Here is a 26,106-nt window from a genome sequence, read left to right as displayed (position 1 = left end):
TTGGCAGTAGGAGTTAGAAAGTTTTTTATTCTGTACATGGATCCTAGTTTTTTGTTCACAGATTTTACGGTTTGAGTAATGTGGATGTCAAATTTGAGCTTATAATCAATAGTTACTCCTAGTAATTTGGTACTGGTGACAGGGGTTATGATAGTCCCATTATTAGATTTAACATGGAAGGTAGTATTATCAGTATTTGGGAGTTCTTTTCCTGGGGTAGAGAAGACGTTGGGGAAAAATAGTAGTAATTTGGTTTTGGTTGGGTTGAGTAGGAGTTTGAGGTCGGTGAACCACTTTTCTACTAGAGAAAAACAGAGTTGAGTGGAGGTTTGGAGGTTGAGGAGGGAGAGATCTGAGCAGATTAAGGTGGAGTTGATATATATTGGATGGAGTATATCTATTGTCGTCCCATAAAAGGGTATGCATTTTGCTCTCATATAATATATTATCCATAAATACTACACCACCCCCTTTATCTGGTTTCATAACTCTAAGGTTAGAGTCTCTTTTTATTTCATAAAGAATTTGTTTTTCTTCCTTGCTTATGTTGTCTTTAAAACCCATTTTTTTGCATTCTCTTCTTATTTCCATTTCTAATACCTTTTCCAGATTTTTCAGTTGGGGATGTATTGGAGGGTTGAAAATACTTTTCCTCCTTAACTCTCCTCCATCTTTGTCTTGGTTATCAGAAAACAAAACATTTAAATTAACTTTCCTCAGAAAAAGTTTGATATCTAATAAACTTCTAGTGACATCTCCTTTTTTATAAGGAATAAATTTAAAACCTTTTGAAAATAATAAAAAAATGTTCTTTTTTGATTTCTACATTACTAAAATTATATATATGGTGAAATTATTAAAGGTATACTTGTTTCCTTCCACTAAAACATCTGTGTTGTTAACGGGGGTGGTCTGGGGGGTGATTCTTTAAAATCTGCCCCTTACCCTCCCCATTCTCCCCCCGTTCCGCTGAAAATTTGTTTCATGTGTATTATTTCTATTCAACAATCTCTCTGATCTACGAAGAGGGGGTAGTCTCTATCATAATTGTGTATTTCATCATGTGGGGGTATATCATTCAATTCATTTTCAATCCTAGATGGTTCATAGCTGGGTTTATTATAATTACTATAATGAGGCTTAGGGTAACTCGTTTTGTTTTTATAATCTTTTATATCTCTTTGTAGTTTATTCATTTTTCTATTAATCAGGTCACTACATTTTTTGTCAATTTCATATCTTATCTTAAAATAGTTGTTTTTTTCTTCCTCGGTAGTAAAAATTAAATCTTCCTTAATTTGTCGGTCTATTTCATTAATTTCTTTTTGAAGTACTTCTTGACATTTAATGTTGTCCCTTATCGTAAGTCTAAGCATGTCAAGACCACATTTATTAAATAATTCAATCAATTCATTATATATTTCTGAATCTCTTGTTACATTATTGGGAAATTTGTACAACCGTAGTCCTTTCGGTACTATTTCCCTTTGAATACATTCGTTTAGATAATCATTTTCAATACAATATGTTCTTTATTTAACCATCAATTTATAAAGATTGTCCAGTTTTGCCTTATAATTGTCCCCACCGCCAACGGTTTTGCTTGGATCAGCATTGGTTTTAAAAGAATATTTCACGTTAAGCCAGTTTTTAATATCCATAGCCCCCTTATTGGGAAAATTGTGTACAGTACCTTTTATTTTTGCTCCAGCGTCACACCTAGTCGTTCCGTTTTCAGGGTTTGTTTCTCCACTTTTAGTAGACCCGTTTGCACCAATTTGAAAAACTCCAGGAGTGTTAGCCGTTTTAAAAGTTGGACTGCTCGTCTCTCTAGGGTCGCCGACGTTTTCCAAAACGCCAATAAGCTCCCTCTGGTCCTCGTGGTACAAAGGATTACTTCCGCTTCCTACAAAGTGACGAGGAGCCAAATTCCGGTAAATCCCCACCAGGGATTGGCTTAAGGGGGTTAACAAATCTATCAGTTCGGTGAGTTGACCAATAAGCTTCCGATTTTGGCCCGTTTCGTCCGGCCCTCTGGATTCCCCAGGTACGATCGCCTCCATCTCTCCCACAGTAAAAAAAACAAATAAAGAAAAATACTGCAAACTTCTGCACAAACCAAACCAATAAATCCAAAAAGTGCAGATAGGGAATTCCGGTTTAGTTCGTATCAATTTTATTCCAAGTTCAAAAACACAAAAACACACTATTTCAACAAAAACATGAACGCCAATTATTATCCACAAGCGTTTATGTCTAGTACTATAGACTTCATCAGATGAATGACAAATCTGTTAGTGACCTTTATAAATAGTGTTATTAATTACGTAATCAATTAATCAACGTATAATAAAGCTAGCCTTTGAATAAATAAAAACACTTAAAACCAAGTTCTCATTTGTAGTTGTCATAAAAAGAACATTCCACAAAATGTATAACCATTATAAATTACATTAAAAACTATAAAAGTACCCTATTCTTAATTTCACAAATTCTAAACATTTCGTTTTTTAAAAAATAATTAATTTAATATATATAAAAAATATATAAAAAATAATTAAATTCATTCTAAACCCAGCACTGTAATTTACAAGTTAGTTACTGTCATCTTGTGGCCACTCTAGGTAATGCCTATTTCAGCCTTTTAATTTGGCAGACCTTAATTTTAATAGGTGTTTAATAGAAATAAAATCATTTAAACCAGGGGAGTGGTCTGCTTGTAGGGATACCTGCCACCATAATTCTCTAAATTCTATCGTATCCTCCCAGGGACCACCTCTAATATTGGTTTTGATTTGTTCTAAAACTATAAATCCAGAAGTAGCTTCTGGGCAATTTTTAGAATGCTTAAAAAGTGCATTAGTTTCTTTATTAATTGAAATTTCATACATATGCTCATATATCCTTCTTTTAAGCATTCTTTCAGTTTTTCCAACATAGAAAGAACCACATTTTTTACACACTGCTAGATAAATTATTCCTCTGGTGTCACAGTTATAATATTCTGTACTATAAACCCATCTTCTTCTACTTACCAGGTAATGTTTGTCTGTATTAAGGATATAAGGGCATTGTTTGCATCGGCCACATTTAAAGGTACCTTTTCTTCCTTTGTTTTGTGGTCCACCCCGCTTATTTTCCAGTATACCTTTCATATTAATTGAATTTTTGTACGTAATTTTCTGTGGTATCGTCTTTAAAATATCTAAATCAGTGATGGCCATAAAAGTTTGCCACTCTTTTAAAAATAACTTTTTTACAGAGTTGTTAATACCATTATATTCCAAGATTAAAGTTTGTCCATAATTTTCACCATTTATCTCTTTGTTAAATTTAAGGGGTTTCCCTTTATTATTTATGATGGGTTGGAATTTAGTTAACCTCTCCTCCTCCACTTCTTTTCTTATCTGGTTTACAAAATCAAATGGGTACCCTCTTTCTAAAAACATGTTTTGTAATAAATCACATTTAATAATAAAATCTTGATTAAGACTAGTCATTCTGCTCCCTCTTACAAATTGTCCTTTAACTATATTTTTCTTACAGTGTTTTGGATGAGCCCTTTCATAATGTAAGAAGGAGTTACAGAATGTAGGTTTCCTGAATACTCTACTTTCAAAATGCATGTCTTTCTTATAAATTTATATATCTAAATAAATCAAATTATAATCCGAAATTTTATGTGTAAATTTTAAAAAAATAGTTGTGTGGTTAATATATACCATAAAATCATTCACCTTGTCTATTCCAGCTGTCCAAAAAATTGCTATATCATCAAGGAATCTACAGTATAATGTCCAACAATTGTTGAATTTGGAATTAAAAATGTATTTCTCTTCCCATTTGATAAGAACCAGATTAGCGTAGGTAGGGGCACAGGCAGCTCCCATGGCTATCCCTTGTGTTTGTTGATAGAATTCCCCATTAAAAAACATGAAATTGTTCTTTAAAATTAGATCCATCAACCAAATACTAATTTTTCATTTTGTGTTAAGGTGTTATCTTCATATATAATTTCTTCTAGCATTTCCATCCCTTCTTTATGTGGTATTGAAGAAAATAGGTTGATAATATCTATAGTAACAAATAACAGGTTATCATGTCTTAATTCATCTGAGACTTCTTTTAACAGGTCCCAGGAATCCCTTAATACTGTTTTTTAGGTGTCCAAAGTTTATTGAGTTTGTTATCTACGTATTTTGCCAAAGGATATGTTTTAGACCCTTCTACTGACACAATTGGTTTAAATGGGGGTCTCTTTCACATGAGTAATTCTCAGAAACACAATTTTTTTGACCTAGCTTGCTCAGAAGCAATATCTAAAATAATTCTCACTTAATGTTGTTGTTGTTGTGTCTTTCGGCTTTTTCCGGTTAGGGGTCGCCACAGTGGCACTCTGGTCCGCTAATGATTGGTAGTTGATTTTTATGTGCCGAGTTAACAGCCCTGACGCACAACCTTCAACTAAGGTACGCCCATTCACGCATGTCTCCACGCAGAAGGCGCTCTAGCTGAGAATCGAACAGGACAGCGTCTTACTGTGAGGCGACAACGCTACTGCAGCACCACCACCGTGGATAAAATAATTCTCACATAATACTAAACATATTTTCTGGCCTAGCATGGTTAGAAGCAATGTAATTCTATTTTTATCCACTTAACATGAATGACTAAGGAGATGTGAACTGAAATCAAAACATGAAAGTCAAACAAAGACGGGCCAAAAGTATGGGCCACATGCACATTTACAAAGTCCACAGAAAAGTGGGAGAAACAGATAAATGTAGGTTCTGTAATAAAACAGAACGAGAAACAGTCACACATCTCATTGCTAATACACTCATGGCTGAGGGTCTATATACTGAAAGGCACAATAACATGGCAAGACTGCTGCATTGGGGACTGCACAAACACTACAATATACACGTAGATGAGAAGCACAGGAAAAATGAATTACGAAGCATTATCAGCAATGATAAAGTTTATATCATATGGGATCACCCACTTCCAACAGTTCAAAACATGGATGCAAGGGAAAAAGACAAAAGTAGCAATGATCATTAAAATTGTTACACCCAGTGATTACAGTATCTTATGTATGGAGAGACACAAAGTCATAAAATATAAGGATTTGCTGGCAGAAACAAGAGCAGTGTGGAAGAAATATACCCAGATAGTTCCAACAGTAGTAGGACCAACAGGGTTAATGAAAACAAATGAAATAATTTACAATGAAACTTAAATATGTTACTAATAAAAATATGAAATGTAGAAGGAGTTAATTCTGGGAATGTTACAGCTGATGAGAACAGCACTCTAGATAACATCAAAGACTGATTTTAAGAACTTAGAATCAGGGAGACTAGACTACTATTCATTAAATGACAGATCTCCCCGGTTACTTGACTATTTAATTAGTCAATTATTTATTTATTTATTGCTTTTGTTTACTGCGAAAGTTCATCTGGGTGGAAAATAAACCTTTTCAGTGGTGGCACATGTACAGAAACATAACATGCTTATTCCTAACACTGAAATACAAACAGCAATACAATATGCACTGAGTTATTCAAAAGCATCTGAGTCAACAGGTATCAGTACAGACAAGTTATTTCAGAGTCAATCATTGTGTATCACATATAAACAAAAACCTGGGCACAGTTATCTTATCTGATAAATGTTGTAGCCAAGCTAAAATAGTGCCCTGGCTTATTCTCTTTCTTTCCCCCATCTACCTAAAATTGTTAAACCCTTCTTTCAGCTACCTTTATCCACCTTAAGCTTCCTGCACTTGAAGAAAATATTAATTTAGTCTTTCATTACCCACTTCATCCAATTCTGGATTGTGAGGAAGCCAGGGCCGATAACTTTAGCACTCAATGGGCACTAGATAGGAAGAACCACTCCTGCATCAGGTGCCAACCCACAGCAGGTTGCACATGTGTATACACACATATCTCTAAACACACACATATGTGATCGCACATGTGACAGACAGACACACAAACACACACACACACACACACACACACATATGCAACATACCTAGGTACATAGACAAACTAATAGATTACAAACAGACAGACAGACTGAGACAGCTGCATGAACACATATACATGCCAGAAACAGACTAAGAAACTCCTTAGACATTGTCTATCTGAACTTCAGAATGGCTTTTGATTCAGTATGTGATAAGAGACTGATAGGGACAATAAAGAAGACTGGAAAAAATACTAACAGCTGGAATCGGTTAAGAACAAGATTTAGTAACAAAGGTTCTCTGAGGGGTGGAAAGAAAAAGGGACTTTACTGCCAGAAGAGCAGGATGTGGCAGAGTTAAAGATGTTAAGATTTGTACTGGGTGTGACGAGGGTGGACAGCATTAGGAATAAGTATATTAGAGGGTCAGCCCAGGTTGGAAGGTTTGGAGACAAAGCCAGAGAGGCAAGATTACGTTGGTTTGGACATGTGCTGAGGAGGGATGCTGAGTATATTGGGAAAAAGATGCTAAGGATGAAGCTGCCAGGTAACAGGAAAAGAGGAAGGCCTAAGGTTTATGGATGTGGTGAGAGAGGACATGCAGGTGGTTGGTGTGACAGAGCAAGATGCAGAGGACAGGAAGAAATGGAAACAGGTGATCTGCTGTGGCGACCCCTAATGGGAACAGCCAAAAGAAGATGATGATGATGACTGCCAAAAGAGAAACAAGTGATGAGGGGAATCAAAAAGGTCCATATAGGGCCCAGTGATGTGTAATACTTTCCAAGTATCATCCTAGATTGTAGAAACATGCTCAGTCTGTTTGATGATACCATTAAGATGGAGCGGTGGTGACAATACAGACAGACCATCAATCACAAACTGGTCAGCAAGATAGCCTCCACACTCATGCAATCAAATGCAAATTAGTACTGGTTAATTTATTACATATGTCTTTAGTTTGGCCAATCAACATGATTTTGGGAGGTGACCAGAAACTGGAATATTCGATGAAAGAACACTTGTGTGTACAAAGGAAGAACAAGCAAACTCCATGTAGACAGTGACAGGAATTCAGGAACGACCCCCTAAACAATGGAACTGTGAGGCAGACATCTTAAAAATGAGCTATGATTAGTTAGACCAGGGTGTTAATCTATCCCAAATCTGCACAAGCTGGCAACCAGGGAAGTTGTGAAGTAGTTAAAATTCTGCACAACGAATTCTAAAGGTATGTACTTTGGATGATGAAACTGGGAAAATATGCAGGTAGGGGTGTAGCAATAGGAGACAAGAATGAAAAACAGAGATGTAATTTCATCATTTCATGAAGGGTAAACCATTTAGCACCACAAATGAAACAAACAATCAGGGTTCCTATCACATTGTTGAACTTTTAAAAGTTCGAACGTCATATGGTCGATACCATATGATCGAACTTTTAAAAGTTCGAACATTTCAACGGAGATCCCCGTACAGAGCGGCAATGGAAGTTTCCATTGTCTGCACTGTAGTGCAATCTTGGAGTTGGTATATTTAAAGAGCGGGGGGGCAGGGGTGCTTGCCCCCCGCTTAAGCTTTCAGGTAGGTTTTTTTTTTTTTTTTTTTTTTTTTTTCAAACTTTTAAAAGTTCGAACATATGGTCTCGACCATATGGTGTTCAAACTTTTAAAAGTTCGATTATCTGATATAGACCCAAACAATCACCACCCTAAAAATACTGCCATGGTGTAATTTCCAGAAATGCAGTTAGTCATTCTCACAGGTAGGACTGCACAGAGTCCTGTACTGAAGTACAAGGTTTAATTCTGGAAAAAGTACTTTGGGGAAAACTTCAGACTCAAAGAAGGGTGTCTAAGATAGGTCATTGAACTTAGTGATGGGTGGATATGTTATTCTTCAACTAATGTAGGAGGGAACTTAAATTCAGTAACTGAAGACATGAACATAGTGCATGTGTAATGATATAGAATTACAGGATCCTCAGACATCACACAAGTGAGAAAAAGGATGAGAGCATAAAAAGTACTTGAAAGATGGCAATCTTGGAAAGGACATGGTCAAATTTTACTTCATAGAGAAGGCGGTGTTCTACAATGCATTACCTGATACTAGGTCATGGACTATGTCTCCTAAGAAGGAGAAGTTATAACAGGTGAAAAGGGATGTGAGATACACTGTGAAGGGCAACTACAGAGGGCTAAGCACAAGAATTCAGCAAAAATATGAGCTGCCCTTCCATTATTCATATTTTTATACGTACACATTTATATGCATGTGTCCTTGTGTATACTTGGATGCCTTGATTAATATGAGTACAGTTTTTAATTTACATTTACTCACTAACATACACAGATAATATTCAAACTTTTTTTTTGTTTAGTAGAAGCCATAACTATAATACCATACACATTTTCAAATGGTAATGTACACTAACAAATGTAAAGAAGTAAAAAACTGATTTTTTTAAGTTCTAGATGAGTAAGTCTAGACTAAACATTTCACAGTTATTTGATAATTTTCATATTAATGTGTTATTTCTGTTCAGTTATTTACCTATATGTTTGTTAACCAGGCAGACCTACTAGGTCCCTTTAGGTCTGTTTATTTTTTTTCAGGTATGATCTGTTTGCTTTTTCAATAAAAAGATAAATATATTGTGAGCACACCACAGTCAAGTTCCTCTACCATTTTTTTTAAACAAGTTCATTAATATCTGGTCTAAATCATCATCAGACATGGCAAATGGAACATCTGATTACCATCTCATCTAAAGTGTATTACACTAGTTCAGCACCTTTTTCTTGCTAGATTACAGCATCAGTAAATAAGAATAAATGAAAAGGTAAAGCAGGAAAACTTTGTTGCACTGCATTAGAACAGTGGTAACAATGATTTGGTCTACTGGTGCCAAATGTAAGTATCTATCCTGCTGATAACAATAGCATTAATTCATCAGGAAACTATAGCCTGAACTCATTTTCATCATAGAAGTATTATCCCTGCATGTTAATACCACTAATAACTTCCAAAGTCTTACTTATTTACCCAGTTATCTTTCCATGCTTTCACAGAAAAATGCATTATTTTTCATCTAATACTAAAAACGTTTTTTTGCAGTGGAAGCTCAGTTGCCATTTATGTTTACATACAAATCCATACATACATATATAGCATGCATGGCTCCAGGCACACACTCACATACTGGTGTGTGTGTGTGTGTGTGTGTGTGTGTGTGTGTGTGTGTGTGTGTGTGTGTGTGTGTGTGTGTGTGTGTGTGTGTGTGTGTGTCTATATGTTTGTATTATTTAACCACATTTGTACTATGAAAGTGGATAACAAAACTGAAACTGTCAACAACATTCTCATCAGGACTTGTTAACTTGAACCTTAAAAATTCACTAGTGATATTCTAAGTAGCCTACTTAAAAATGCAGTCACATCAAACTCCGTCTTCAAGAAGCGTGAGAAACTTGCCTGTGTAAAATGCTAGTTGCTGTGCCAAGCAAAGCATGTGGCTTTCTATGAAAGTTAGTCAAGTTGAATTTATTGTTGTCTAAATCCTTAATGAAATACAGTTGTGCAGGTTACAAGATGTAAATGAATAATAGCGCTCTTACACTGTAGTTTGTAATTTATAAAGAGATAATGCCTACAGACCAAATACCATAGCCCTAAACCAGTACATTGGAACAAGCTATTTTACAGTTAGAAAATCATCATAGCTCCATTTCCAGTTAATAACTGTTCTGCCATTTATGTGAAGTAGTCACTTAAATCTAGTCCCAAACACCAGGGTATCTACCAAAAGGCCAGAGTGCATTCCAAGGATCAGTATTGCCAAACCACACTAACAACACCTCAGAGAAAAATAAATCTGTTCCATTAGCTAACAGGGGACTATATAACCAATAAGAATGCTAGATTCAGAAACTGGGTAAAACACTGAGGTTTTCTGCTAAGCAATCTCCAGTGATTCAGAAAAAAGGGCTTCATTCTTAATAACTTGTCAGGCAGTCTGGTGGGCCCCAGTGAGCCACAGGGGAGTTAAGCAAGTCATCACTCTTCTGCAATCTGACACTGTGGTAATATCAAGATGGCAGCACTTCTCCAGAAGAATGTCAATGAACTCTTGGGTGTATAATAACTATTTTAAGTTTTCATGGAAACAGTAATATTGACTTTAGCCTAGGCATCACTACAGGACAACTGCATTTTTACGTAGCACATAGGAAATCATAGGTATACTGGATTACGTTGCATACAAGCTTAAGCACAGGGCTGCCTGCACTTTTGTTCGGTACTGTATAGGTATTTCTGTGGACTATATAGATACACAATGTAGCTTGTTGAGTAAAGATGTACTTATATTAAGTCAATCAGTTTTTGAACTGCTATCTACCATCTTACCCAAGGCCTGGCCACAACTACTCCTTTCAATTATGAATAAGGTTTTTAAATATCTGACCCTGTATCCTTCTACCATAATTCAAACTCTTCTGGCATTTGTCTTGTAACCTTTTTAAGCCTTCTGATACATTTCTGATAACCTTCAAGTAAGACATAGTACTCGTTAATTTGGTTCATTCTGATATTAGTCTGCTGGATAAAGCAATTGAAGTACTGTCCATATTTCAGATTTTTCCTTATCAATGAAAATTAAAATGTGAAAGATCAGAAAATAAATCAGGTAGATAGCAGCTGTACAACTTTTGCACTTACATCACACTGGTGTATGTATTTGTTTTAAAGATAGTTACACTTGCTCTAACCTACTATTCATATGGGTTATCTTCCCAGGAAAGAGGGACCCAACCTAATGAAGGATTATGTTACAGAAAGTAGAGATTGGGAGATAAACAAGTCAGAAATAAATGGGTCTGGCAAACCTCAAGGTCTGTGTAAGTAGCTAAAATGGGAAAGAAAAACAATATGGTAACAAGGCAAATGATTTCAGACTGAAAAAATATAACTTTACAAAATTACATACTTTGAATTTGAAAGTTTTTGCAATTTGTAAACCAGCTGTCATATTCTTTTTTTTTTTAATTCTTCCCTTGAGAATCTTACCCAGTGGCTCCTATACCTTCACCTAACTGGCCCACTCATTCATTCTGTCAGAATGGGAGGCAAGTATTTCTGGGTTAGGCAACAACCCTACTGCTCATTTGTTCCTGCCCAGGAATTCCCATAACCTCTCCAATACTTGGCAAGAGTCAAGTCTTAAGGAGTGGGCCAGTTTCCTGTTAGCAGTGGAGGCCTAATCTCTCACCCTGGGAGTACCCTTCACCATCAAAGGCTCTTCTTAGCCTACAATCTTTACCTCCCAAGGAGAAGCTTTTCTCTGCATGCTAGATTTCTCTTGGCTTCTTAATGCAAGTGTACTATGATAGCATAAGCTCATATAGCTTAGAAATCCATTTGGTGAATGTCCAGTGATCCTGCTAGGTGTCTCTCATACGGTGAGCTAGAGCTGCTTCCCTCACCCCAGAATGCGCAAGACAGCAAGGGACACTCAATCCCATCCTCCCTAGCTAGCTCCTACAGACAGCTGAGATGTTAACCAAGCTTGACTTGCCTATGGCATAGTCAGAGCTTTACCTCTCTGCTCCATGGAACTGGATCCAGTTGTAATATTCTTGACTCATTCAGAAGAAACCACTATAGTGAAAGCTTAGGACTATTGAAATTTATGAACCGTAAAAGGCTATAATGGGAAAATTAAAACAGAGGATCTTACTTTTAGTCGTTTTCAATATTTCTATCACAGAATTAAAGAATAATTTTCCTTATGACTCTAAATTATAAACAAAAGTAGTAGAATTATTCAGATTTTGTTACAAGACTTCTCACTGTAAATGGAGTAGGTTATAATTCAGCTGCTCAGCAACAAATTTACTGAACATTAATTCACAGAAAAGGTTTCAAGGACATTGCATTATCGACATTACAGAGATGAAAATGCTGGATTTCCAAAACTGCTTCCCTACATATGTGGCTGCGAGGCCAAGTCCTTTGTACCCAAGATGTAGGGGGTCTCTGCCTCCACACATTCTCCTTAGCAATATACAGTTTCCCTTTTGAAAGGGGGTCAGGACTGAAGGAACCATGTCTATCAGAATGAATATGAGTTGCTACGTAAAACAGCTAAATATAAATATTCTGCTGAATTTTCCAGATAGAGAAAGAATTCCTAAATAGAGGAGGTAGTTAACCCCTGACGCCCTACAGGAGCACAAACCACCACAGCTAAATATAACCTATTCTGACATTGCAGCACCTTGGGGTAAGTTATATTTCTGTAGAGGTATGAGTGATATCTAAATGACTTAACAAAAATATTTGGATAAACTGTTGCTATGCTAAAACTAGGTCTATGGCACACAGTGCTAAAGATTCTGACTGTGACATGACCAACCCAAGATTGATTAACAATTCAGATGCCAGAAGAACCAGCTAGACCGATTTCAGCTCTGGTGTGCTGGGTGGGCAGAGGAAGCTAAACTGGCCCAGTTCAATGTTGAAACCCACTAGGGGATGAGTGTCATGGCAACCAGAGTATCAGCTGGTGGCATCTGCCTGGCTCTGCCAAGCAGAGAACATGTATTGTAGCCAACATTGCACATGTCTATGAAAGTCATTACATGCTTTAGGGATGGGGTAGCAGGCAGTTTTTCCATCCCTTTCAACTTTCTGGTTTAAAAGCCCATGTTTGCGTTTGTTTCCCACCTTTCCTGTAACTAGTGTAGCCCAGATACAGATTTGCTCTATCCAGGACTGTTTGTAAGCTTCTGAGACCCCCAAGTCTTTCTGTGTTGGAGGGAAGCCGTCTAGCTTATCAGTGGGAGTGGTAAGCACTAGGTAGCCTATCTACCACAAGAGGAGTGGTTTCTGGCCAAGAAATTGTAGTTTATTGGCCGTTTGGGCAGTTTTTCCATCTCTTTCAACTTTCTGGTTTAAAAGCCCACATTTGCATTGCTTTGCACTTGTTTAAGCTCTGCACTGCTGAGCCGAGCTGAGGCAAACTCTTACTGGTGCCAGAAAGTCTGCTCTTCAGTTTTTCCCTTAGATCTTGCTAGTTCTTTCTCTCTTGCACTTCAAATAATCACTTTGCACCTCAACAGGTTTTTGTAGCAATTATTGTAGCACATGTAAGTGCCATCAGCACTAGTTGTTCTTCATGAAAATAGCTCCAGTACTTAGTAGTTATGACCACCCCTCCTGGCATGATTAAAGGGCAGTTATCTGTGCTTTCTCCTATTAACCTGGTGCACTTGAGCATTCTGAGGCAGTGCAGCAACTGCCTCATGTACACTGACAACCCTTTCCTCTTACCTCCCAACACTCAGACTTGTGGGAGATGCACTTATATCACCAAACTGGAAGCTATGCACTCTCCAGCCAGGAACGGACCAGCTGGTCAAGAGGAGAAGGTCGACACCTGCACCACACCACATGGAACACATAGCTCTCCAGAACACCCACTATCACATCTCTCACATAAAAACACAAATCACACACTCACCTTCACGGAGGCTCAAAATAGAAATTTACCCAAACAGCGGAGACCTCCAAGATAGAAATGCACTAGACCACCACAACACAGCACAAACTACAGGACACATAGCTCACCTCCACAGTGTGCCCCTCAACCTAAGTCCTTAAGGCTAAACATCTTGCCCAATACACTAATCATAGGTGAATCAATAGTGAGGCACACAGATGTCCCACTCATTAGGCTGAATAAGGAGAAGGTAACAGTCAGCTGTCTATCAGGTGCCAGAATCTGACACATAATACATGCACTCAGGTCACTCCACAACAAGTACAAATATAGGTCACTCCACAAGTACAAATATGACTCTGTCATTGTCCATGTGGGTGTGAATGACCTGAGACGCACCTCTCTAGACTACACTAGTCCTGAGCAGTATCCTACCATCACCCAGAATGATATCGCAGAACAAACAAAAAATGATTCACTTCAACAATTGGCTAAGTTTCTGGTGTCATTCTAAAGGGATCCAGTATCTGTCTGCTTGGGATGACATGACTGACAGACCTCGATGCTTTACCACAGATGGCCTGCATCTGTCACCCTTGGGTTTCCGGGTACTGGCTAAGTCTCTTGCCAACCCTATAGTGCCTTTTTTAGGCTGTGTTCCAAAGACCAAATTATCACCATAACAGCTATAAATAAATGCAATCTGAGGGTCATGCTGCTCATTGCTAGAAGTCTAAATCTCAGGAGACCTGGTTTAAAGCAGGAGAAACCACCCCTGCACTACCAGGCTACAACTCATTCCACACTTTTCAGCCCTGAAACATGGACAGATGCTCCAAAAGCAGTGGTGTTTTCATATTCATAAAGGATATGCACATCTCCAGACTAGTAGCCCAGCATAATGCATCTGAGATACTTCAGGTACAACTAACATTGGGTAAGACGGCGATCCAGGTCATAGCCTGCTATAGATCCCCAACCATCTCCCTAGACTCTCACTCCACATTTCTAAGCACCCTGAAATCTATCAAGATCCAACCCAATGCTGTCTTACTACGAGACTTCAACTACCCCTCCATCAACTGGGAAAACTACTGAAGCACCAATACACTGGCCCAACACTTCCTGGAATTCATCAATTCCAATGCCCTGGACCAGCTCATTCTGACCCCCACTAGAGGAAGCAACATCCTTGACCTGGTTATTACTAATATGGACGACCATTGCTCTACACCAATAGTCAATCCCTCCCTGGTCAGATCCAACCATAAACAAATCACCATGGAATTCCACATCTCACCCACGCCCCCCACAAAGGTAACCACCCTCAAAAACTTCTCCAAAGCTGACTTTTGACTCCTAAAAACAGAGAAGGCTAACTTCACGGCACCCATGCCAATGGAAAATAGCTGCATCACTGCAAAATCATACACCAATTCACTGTACAAACATGTACACAAATGCATGGAACTAGCCATACCCAACAGAACCAAGATGCTCTCCTCCAAAAAGAAAGCCAATCTGGTGGTCCTCTGCCATTAATAAACTCTACAACAGAAGGAAGAAACTGTTGTACAAAAAGGTGAAGTCCCAAGACTGGAAAAACTCCCTTATTAGCCTCAACAAAAAGTTGAGCTCCCTCATCAAATCCTCTAAAGCCAGCTATGAAGACAGAATTGCAGTAGACACTAAAAACCATCACAAAGCCTTCTATAGCTATAGCAAGAACATCCATGGCAATACCCAGATTTGCTCTGAGATGCCGCACAATGGTACCTCCTATACCCAGCCAACAGATATTGCCAACATACTGGCCGACAGATTCCTTGCCAAGTTTACCCCTCTCTCCATCCCTAAAGGACCAATCACAATACCGGAGGAATGCCAGGCATTCAGCATTACTGCAGCACAGGTTACAAAGTGAACTGGCACCACATCTGTGTGCCCTGTTCAGTCAAAGCCTCACCTCAGGCTTTGTCCCTACCAAATGGCACACTGCTACAGTCATCCCTCTCGATAAAGGGGGAGTAACTACAAACCCAGGAATTATCCACCCATTAGCTTGATGAGTCTGACATGTAAAGCTATGGAGTGTGTGATGCCTGTGCCCTGGCCCAGCAAACAAGGAGCCTCAATCCTCACCACTAACACCAGAGAGGGCATCTCATATATGCTTTCCATACTCCTCTGCTGACATGCTGCCTGCTCACCCTGACTAACTAAGCTAACAAAAGAAATAAAACAATTGTGATCTGAACTCTGAGTATTCACTGCGTGGCTGTTTTAAAGTACAACACACCTTCAAAGCTCACTGTACACAAGCTACAGGATTCACTCTATCCACACCACTACAAGCCAATTAGTATTTGCCAACTAATTAATATGTGATGTGGATATCCCACCGTTGCCAAGCACAAATGTGATGCCTGTGCCCTGGCCCAGCAATCAAGGAGCCTCAAGCCTTACCACTAACACTAGAGAGGGTGTGTCATATATGAGGAAAGGATAACAAATACACACAGTAAAGTGCAATTTCCCTTAAGAGCACACAGAGATCACAGTCAGTCCGGGACTAGTCGCTGCCTTGCTCCCAAGGTTCCCAATAAGACTCCCCACTGGTACAGCTATAGGGTCCAGATCTCAGCCTAGCTGGGCAAGCTAAAATCTCCAGCACCCTCTCTGTCCAACCAGTGCTTCGTGTCTATGCCCAAGTAGCTGACACACACACACTTTGAGATAATACTTTATACAACCACACAGACACTTCTGGGGGAAGGCTGGCACAGGTTCTCCAGCTGTGCCCCTTTCACCCAGACTATGCGGTAGTAATCTTGCCACCACCCAGATAATATTTATCAGCTACTCAAAGGCCCTTAAAAGTGTTTTCAATTATTACTGTACAATATTATTATCCAATTGGTAGTATGACAAAACAGTCTCAAGGCTTAATAGAGTGACCTAGTACAGGATCCTTATATACATGCAATGTACTCTAGAGCTTAACTTATCTCAACACAAACCAGCCACAGTTAAATGATTTTAAATATTTAATACTAAATAATTAAAACCACAAGACAATACTTTCTACTACACAGTCAGTGCTAGTCAAGAGTTCAGAGATCACTCAGAAATGCTTCAAATAATTCAGTAGTACAGTTCTGACATAACAGAAAAACACTTAGTCTAAATGTTCTAGTTTCTAGCTATCCCTAAAAGAAAACACAAGTCTAAGATAACTTACATAAGACAACAGGTAGAGTGCTGTGAGTTGGATGATCAAGACAAAAATGCTCAATGCCTACTGATCCTCTCTGTTTAAATTGAAATTGCAGTTCTGATAAACATTACATCATTCTTTCACTTTCCTGAAGTTCCCAGGCTACACAATAACTGCATTTACATTCTTAACATCTCCTTTTTGTTATCTTGCAGCTGGTCAAGAACAGAGCAATAAAAATACATTTGCGTGTTTAAATCTAGCAATTTAACTCTTGGTTAAAACAACAGAAAGACTTTCTTCATCTAGACTTTTCGGTACCACTGTCCACTTCAAAGGGTCACCGCATGCTTTACTTTGGTCAGTAGAGTGCACTGTTGTCACATTTATTTCCAGTTCCGCATGTAACAATATTTCTTTACATTTAAGACAACAAGCCTGTAGTTTACATTCATATTTACAAATGACAGAATTATCTGCACAATTCTATCTGGCTAGGCTGGCAGCCTTCAAACCCCCCCCCCTCCGGAGAACTCAAGCTAGTTTTTCAAGTGACTCTTGAGAAACCCCGCTTGAGAGGGTTAGGTCTATCTGAGTGTACCTCCAACATTCCCTGTCTTGACAGCCCATCTGCATTGGCATTGCTAACCCCACTGCGGTGCTGCACTGACATATCATATGCTTGCAACCCTAGGCTCCATCTTAGCAACTTGGCATTTTGCTGACTGGCTCTGTTTAACCATATTAGGGGGTTGTGATCTGTCATAACAGTGAATTTCCTTCCATACAGATAAGGCTGAAGTTTCTGCAGTGCCCACACTATGGCTAGACATTCCTTTTCTACAGCTGTATAGCATTCCTCCCTAGGTTGGAGCCTACGACTGAGATAAACCACTGGGTGCTCTTCCCCCTCTGATGAAATCTGGATAAGTACAGCCCCCACCCCATGGTTTGAATCCACTTGCACAACAAATTATTTTATGTAATCTGGACTGGCTAACACAGGGGGTCCTCCCAAAGCTTCTTTAAGCTTCTGGAATGCCTGCTCACATGCTGGGATCCACACTACCTTATCTGGCCAGTTCTTCCTTGTCATGTCTGTGAGGGGAGCAGCTATGGTACTATAACTGGGGATGAACTTTCAGTAGTACCTTGCTGTCCCTAAAAAAGTCCTCACCTGCTTTTTAGTAACAGGTGCAGGCCATGTCTGAATGGCTTCCACTTTGGCAGGTTCTGGCCTTATCTTACCACTCCCCACTCTATGTCCTAGGTAGGAGACCTCCACCATACCCACCTGACATTTGTTCAGCTTAATGGTCACCCCTTCCCTCTGTAGTCTGCCCAGCACCTCGCTGACATGCTGAAGGTGCTCTGGCCAGGAATGGCTGTAGATGGTAATATCATCTAGGTAAGCAAGGGCAAATCCTCCTGCTCCTGCTAGGATGTGATCTACCAGCCTCTGGAAAGTCACTGGGGCATTCTTCATCCCAAAGGGCACTTTGTGAACTCATACAAACCAAAAAGAGTCACAAAGGCTGACTTCTCTCTAGCACTGGGAGTCAAGGGCACCTACTGGTAACCCTTGGTAAGATCAATGGTTGTAAGATACTTAGCCCCACCCAGCTGCTCTAGGGCCTCATCTGTCCTAGGCATGGGGTAAGCATCTGTCTCGGTGTGACAATTTAATTTCCTGTAGTCCACACAGAACCTGGTGCTGCCATCTTTCTTTGGCACCAGCACCACTGGGGAGGCCAGGGACTGTTGGACTCTTGAATCACCCCTAGTTCCACATCTCCTGTACCTCCTCCCTCAGAGTCTGTCTGACTCTCTCAGGCACCCTATAAGGGGCCTGCCTAATAGGCCTTTGGGGTCCAGTATCCACCTGGTGCTGCACTAGGGGGTGCACCCTGATTTCCCAGTGAACATGTCCGCATATTCCTGCAACACTGCTTGGATTTCTCGAACCTGGGTAGGAGACAGCTGCTGGGACATTGCTACCCCTTCCACTGTGGTGTCAGCCTGAGCCTCACTGAGGAGATCAGTCCCCAGATCTCCCTCAGACTCCTCCTGCAATCCATTGCAAATGCTCAGCACAAGGTCCTCCCTATCATGGTAAGGTTTCATCATGTTAACATGGTGCAATTTGTGTCCCTGCCATCTGCCTAGCAGTTCCACCATGTACTTAACATCACTTACCTTTCTTACCACCTTGTAGGGACCCTTCCAAGCTGCTTGCAGCTTGGTGTCTAACAGGAATAAGAATCATTACCTGCTGTCCCACAGCATGCTCTCTAGCATGAGCATTCCTGTCATATCACACCTCTTTCTGTTGTTTGGTTTCTGCCAGGTTCTCCTAGGCCAAGCCCATGAGTTCCCTGAGCCTTGTCCTGAAGTTTAGGACGTATGCCACAACAGACTCCTTGTGAGACTCGCACTCACCTTCCCACTCATTTCAAATTAAATCTAGAGGTCCCCTCACCCTATGCCCATACAGCAACTCAAAGGGTGAAAAACCTATGGATTCCTGGAGAACCTCTCTGTAAGCAAACAACAGATGGGGCAAAGGTCAGTAGAGTGCACTGTTTTCACATTTATTTCCAGTTCCACGTGTAACAGTATTTCTTTACATTTAAGACAACAAGCCTGTAGTTTACATTCATATTTACAAATGACAGAATTATCTGCACAATTCTATCTGGCTAGGCTGGCAGCTTTCACAGAGTGCATCATCATGACCTGATTAACAAAGATATAGAAATCTCCAAACTCTAGACCCCACACAATTTGGCTTTGTGAAAGGGAGATAATGCCTGCACAACCTGGTTCACTTCTTTGGGTCAGTCACCAGGGCTATGGATGAAGGTAAGGCAGTCTATACAGCCTACCTCGATCTGGCCAAGGTATCTGTTACCATTCCTCACTTGGGAATTATTGATAAACTCACCAAAGTAGGCATCAACCCCTATATTACTAGGTGGATTGCAAATTGGCTCACAGATAGAACACACAGTGTGAAAGTAGTGGACTCCAAGTCAGACTGCCGACAAGTCACAAGTGGAGTCCCACAGGGATTGGTCCTGGGTCCTCTCCTGTTCAGCATCTACTTCTCAGAAGTCCAGGCCAACACAAAGGGACTCTGGCTGACCAAGTTTGCAGATGACTGCAAGCTGGGAACCATTACTAACTCCCCAAGTGATGCACATATCCTACAGAAAGTCCTCAGTGAGACCAATGACTGGTGTTGAAACCATGGCCCTAAGCTTAATGCCAAATAATGTGTCATCATCCCCTTTGGTAAAAACTCAGTTCCCACTAATTACCATATTGATGGGAGCCCACTGAGCACTGAAGGCAATATAAGAGCTCTGGGACACAGGTTGACAGCAACCTCTCCTTTGACCACCACATTGCCACTGTGGTCAGAAAGTCCTTCTATGTAGCACATCTCATTACCAAAGGTTTTGCATCTAGGAAGAAAGAGGTCATCATCTCTCTCTATTCTTCCCTCATTAGACCAATCATCGGGTATAATGCCCCATCTGGCATGTACCTCACTAGACACCTGCAACAGCTGGAGAGGCCACAGAAATGCCTCACGAAGAGGATCACAGACATTAATCACAAAAACTCCAGCTATTTTCTGTCTCATAGCATGTACTTAGAGGTGATCTCTGCTTGACTTACAAAACCATGTCTGACCCAGTTCTGTTAGAAATGCTACATGTAAAGAAATTCCAATCCGTCTGCACCACATGTTCCAGATACCTCAACCTCATTACCACAATCAACAGAACATGTTGGAGGGACAGGTTCCTCACCCAGAGACTACCCATGCTCTGGAATAGACTTCCCATATATGTCAAGCAGAGCACCTCACTGAACCTCTTCAAGAGAAATCTTGATGAGTGAATGTGTAATAGAAAGTTTATCCTGGGGATCACTCCAGTGGCTCTACTTGATAGAGGCACTGGGAACTAATGTTGGGTGGCACGATGCCAGGGCACCTCTATGGACTAGGCTTGTAAAGGCTCCAGGGCCATTAGCCTAGTAAACACCTACAAACCTATGAACCTATGAAGGTGAGATTAGGGTAGCACCAGAAAATCCTCTGAAGGATGATGATAACTGTGTCATGACCTGCCCTGTCACCCCAGCATAGGAGGAATGAATGGACATGATCAGTAGCATTAGGCCAGATGTTATGTAGGTGAAGTTGGGGGAGGAGCAGAAAAGTAACATAAAAAATGCTCTTTTGCTATACTGCAACTTGAATATTTGTTGCACACCCCTGCCCATCTACCACTTGCATTGCAATAATATTGTCTGAAAGTAGTATTTTACAACCTAAATTTAAGAAAATCCTCGTGCATGTCCTCCCCGAAAGACATGCGTGAATGGGCGTGCCTTCGCTGAAGGTTGGGCATCGGGCTGACAACTCGGCACCATAAAAAAGCTACTGCTAATCATTAGCGGACCAGAGTTCCGCTGTGGCGACCCCTAACCGGGAAAAGACGAAAAGACAAACGTTTCAGAAACTCAGTATAAATTAAATATAAAGTTAAGCAATTGTTTATGTTATCACAGCCGCACACTATATCTTTGTTTATTAAAAATTACAGTATCCTCTTTCGGGAGGAAAAAATATTTAGACCTATCACTGAAAAATGATAGATATCACATTCCAAGGTATTTTGAAAAAAATATCTTCTGTATTGTAAATCTGGGACAAAATGTTGAAACTATAAACTGCAGAAGTATATTAACAGGATGAGAGCCTGACTAGGTGGCAAGGATGACATAAAAAATAATAGTACACTTGGATAAGGCTCTGCGGATCTGATGGCATACTGTAGTGAAGGCACCAGCAGGGGACAAAAGTTAAGGGCTGCTGCTATAGCACCATAAGTCACAAAACAGCAGACCATGGCACCATAACTCTCAACCCAGGGACAAATCTCAACATAATCCGTGACAAATCCAGAAATAATCAGGGAGAATAAGGGACGCTTTTAAAATGCTAGAACTGTTAACTTGGGACATTGACAGAATAAGAGAATGTGAATTAATATAGGTTTTATAAAGTAAAATAAGCCTATAGCTCTAATTTACTGTCATTATTTATTAAGTTTAATTTACCACCTTTTCTCCAAGAGTCACACAGGTTAAGCAGGATTATGAAGGGCACAGCAAAAACTGGAGTCAATATCAAAGACGTCCCTGAAAATTTGGGACAGCTGAGAGATATGCATGGCACCATAAGGCAAACATATAGTTAGGCAGACACCGTGCACTCCAATTATCTCAAAAACAGTAAAATGTACAGAGCTCAGAACATCAATAATGTCCAGACAAACGCCTATAATTGAGATATGTGCAAAGCTGTTTAAGATCTCGTCAGGGAAAAATCATGATGATGGTACAGTAGCCTAAGAAAGCTCCACGGACCTGTTATGTAAGGTGGCGTGTGTGGGTACAAAGTTGGTTCGGTCAGTATAAAATGGAAATTTCTGGCAACACTTGCCGTGTGATGGACCAAAGCAGTAGGCATGCCCAGCACAGCCCTCCCCCCAGCAACTCCACACTACTCGAGATAAATCATAGACAAAGTTAGTAGGAGCTCCGAGATGTGAGCAGAAAAATGTGAACTGTGAAGCACATCTAAAGTACTACCTCAAGCGCAATGAAGGAAAGAACTATATTAAATACTAGCTTTAACTTCTTTCTTCACGTTTATCATAGCAAAAAGAGAAGCAAAGAAACATCTCTTAAAACACTCTGAATTTAGGCACTTATTATATTAATAATTCAAATGTAGCCGAATGCGAATTATTTCATTCACAGTGAATGACACGCTGAATTAAAAACACCGACAGAATGAAGAATAACTTACTTTAACAGTATCCATAGGATGACCTGCCAATACAAGACCTATCCCTCCAACTCCTCCAGCAAAGAAGTTTTTAATAGGACTAACTTTCTCAGTCTTACTCATCGTGTTTCACGGTTTTTCTTCCAAGAATTCATACAAAGCTTCTGGATGATGGGTAGCGAAGAATGAAGTGTGAGAAACCTCTGCACAGAACAACCCAGCCATACAGTGAAACCCGCAGGACGTTTGCCGGTTTTCCTGTGCTACAAACACTACAAACACTGTTGGGTGCTGACCAGAAAGTTATCTTCCCGGCTTCGCCAACAACACCAAACTCCATACAATTCTTCTTCCTGGAACTGCGCCTACCACATTCTCGACCAACGACTTATTCCCGATGGCTACCGTTATGCTACTGATTAACCATAATTTGCTGCGAATTGTGATGCAGTTCAAGACTAGTAACCGTCTTGTATGCAAATCCGAAAACAGAAGAGAGTACATTGATGCCAAAATCCAAAACTGACAGAATAAGCGCTTAAAATCTTAACGCCCTTTTCGTGTTAGTCGCGAGGCAAAGTGCAACTGCTGATCAGCAAGCACTAGGAGCACGGGGAGGCAGGCAATACTAGATAAAAGAACAAAGTATAACTGTGTTAACTAGCTAGTGGAACGTCTTGGCGGTGTTTCCATTTCTTCTTGGCCATATTTACTTAGTTACTCGCGCGTTCATTACTTCATTCATTCTAGTGCTAATAATGGCACTACAAGCAAAGGGATTAAAAAAAACTGTATAATATTTCCAGTTCATATCAGCCTTAAAAAGAAGCAACTAAAGAGCAAGTGTAGAAACATAAACTAAAACGAAACATGTCAATAACTACCATAGTTTCTGGTGACATTCTAAGGGGATCCAGTATCTGTAAGACATGATCGATCAACAGACTTCGAAGGTTTGCCAGAGATGGTCTTAATTTGTTACCCCTGAGATTTCATCTACTAGCTAAGGCTCCTGCCACCCCCATGGTGCCTTTTTTAGGCAGTATCTCAAGGACAAAATTTCCAACGTAAAAACTCTTACCTAAATAAAACAACCTCAAGGTTATGCTGCTAAAGGCTATGAGTCTTAACATGAAACTGCACTCGCTGGAAGCAGTCTTCACATTGGAAGACACAGATATTTGTGCAGTCACGTTTAACATGGCGAAAAACAAAAAACAACGGAGATCTTCTACTTCTTTAAAACACTAAGCTGTCTGCTGATGTTAAAGACATTTAACACTTAGCGAACAACTTCATCAAAAACGAGATCAGGTGCTATTTTTAAAGCTGTGCAGCTATGTTGAAGCTTTAACATAGCGGCGAGACGTCGACCTAAAAAAAAAATTATACTAAAACGGTCACCGGACCTTTGACGGACTTAATACTTACGGACGTATTTACATTGGAGCACGCCAATTGCACTGGCGTGCATTTTTATTTGGGATCATATAATATTAACATACTCACACCATTGATTGGTATTGCAGTATTCCTCCCTGTAAATACGCAATTAAATGTTGGTAGGGTAGGACAACTATTCAAGTCATTGCCAGCTACATGCCCCTTTCATGAATCAGGACATCAACTCTGCTATATTTGGATACTTTGAGTCAATCATACACACCCAAACAACATGGTTTTGGGTGACTTTAACTCTCCATCCAATGATTGGATAAATTACTTGTGCTCAAACTCTCACTGCCCCCAGCAACTAAACTAAAAACTTCTCCAAAGCACATTACAAAACTTCTTTGAGACTGTCACCAAGGCACCAAGGCCCTGGATGAGAGCAAATCTGTGCATACAGCCTACCTAGATGTAGCCAAGGCTTTTGACACTATCTCCCACTCAGGCATCATTTTGGCCACCAAACCAGGACTGAAACACTAAAGGTGGATGAGTGTCTATATTCACCAAGGATATTCACACCACCAGGCTAGTTGCCCAACACAATGCATCCAAAATTCTCCAGGTACAACTAACACTAGGTAAGACTGCAATCCAAACTGTAGCTTGCTACAGATCCCCCACCATGCCCCAATATTCTCACTACATCTTTCTAAACATACTGGAATATATTAAGATACAACCAAACACCCTAATACTGGGTGATTTCAAGTACCCTGCCATTAACTGGGAAAACTATTCATGTACCAACACCTTTGCCCAACGGTTCTTGGAATTCATAAATTCCAATGCCCTGGATCAACTAATCCATAGTCCCACCAGGGGTTACAATATCCTGGACCTGGTCATTAGCAACATGGGAAATCAATGCTCCGCACCAGTGGTCACCCCCTCGTTGGTTAGGTCTGACCATAAGCTAATCACCTTTGACATCTACATCCCACCCCCACCCCCCAATAAGGAAACATCTGTAAAAAACTTCTCCAAGGCCAACTTCATGCTACTCAAGTCAGAAGTGACAAACTTCATGACACCCATGCAGATGGGAACTGAAAGTTTGACTGCCAAATCCTACACTAAAGCACTGTACGTGCACATTCACTTGTGCATGAATCGTGCCATCCCAAATAGAACCAAGATGCTCTCCTCCAAAAAAAAAAGAAGCTAATCTGGTGGTGCCCTGTCATAAACAAACTATACAACAGAAGGAAGAAGCTGTTGCAGAAAAGAGGAAAATCCCAGGATGCAAAAAACTCCCTTACCAGCCTCAGTAAGAAGCTGAGATCCCTCATAAAATTCTCCAAAACTAGTTACGAAAATAAAATTGCCAAATATTCCAAAGACAGTCACAAGGCATTCTATAGCTATGTCAAGAATCTAAATGGCAATGCTCAGATCTGCTCTGAGCTACAACAGAATGGCATTAAATATACTGATCCCAAGGGCATTGCCAATATCCTGGCAGATTGATTCGGTGCCAACTTCACCCCCCTCTCACCCTCTAAAGGGCCCATCTCAATACAGAAAGATTACCAAATTCCGGTAATCACAGCCACACAGATAAAAACCGCACTCTCCAAAGTTAGGAATACAACATCCATGGGACCAGATGACATCCTGGGCTGTGTACTACATGAACTACAAAATTAACTGACACCGCATCTAAGTGTCATGTTTAATCATAGCCTCACCTCAGGCTTTATGCCCACTGAGTGGTGCACAGCTACAGTTATCCCACTCCAGTTATCCCACTCCACAAGGGGGGATCCACCTTGGATCCTGGGAACTACCGTCCCATCAGTCTGATGAGCTGGATTTGCAAGGCCATGGAATGTATTATCATGGAATGTATTATCATGGAACTTATAAACAAAGACATTGGCAGCCTTCAAACACTGGACCCCACCCAGTTTGGGTTCGTGAAGGGCCGATCATGTCTCCTGAACCTGATTGAATTCTGGACGAGGGAAGGCAGTCCACACAGCCTATCTGGACCTCGCCAAGGTCTTCAACACCATCCCCCACTCTGGAATCATAGATAAACTTACTAAACTGGGCATAAATCCCTATGTCACCGGATGGGTTGTC

The 26,106-nt window shown here is 40.2% G+C and overlaps 1 protein-coding gene across 1 annotated transcript in view; it reads right to left on the bottom strand.

Annotated features, from left to right (window-relative positions):
- The window catches only part of LOC122809104 (mitochondrial carnitine/acylcarnitine carrier protein-like), a 708,815-nt gene extending 685,721 nt beyond the window's left edge, over nucleotides 1–23,094 (bottom strand). Inside the window, exon 1 of the mRNA XM_044080345.1 lies at nucleotides 22,591–23,094. Coding sequence (XP_043936280.1) covers nucleotides 22,591–22,692 — 102 coding nt within the window. The 5' untranslated portion in view covers nucleotides 22,693–23,094. The remainder of the gene's footprint in view (nucleotides 1–22,590) is intronic.
- Nucleotides 23,095–26,106: the final 3,012 nt, after the last annotated feature.

This window comes from Protopterus annectens, chromosome 8.part0 (genome assembly GCF_019279795.1).
Source record: "Protopterus annectens isolate FY-2018-M chromosome 8.part0, PAN1.0, whole genome shotgun sequence".
Lineage (NCBI taxonomy): Eukaryota > Metazoa > Chordata > Ceratodontiformes > Protopteridae > Protopterus > Protopterus annectens.
The sequence above is the reverse complement of the archived record's forward strand: the minus strand, read 5'-3'. Positions and strand labels throughout refer to the sequence as shown.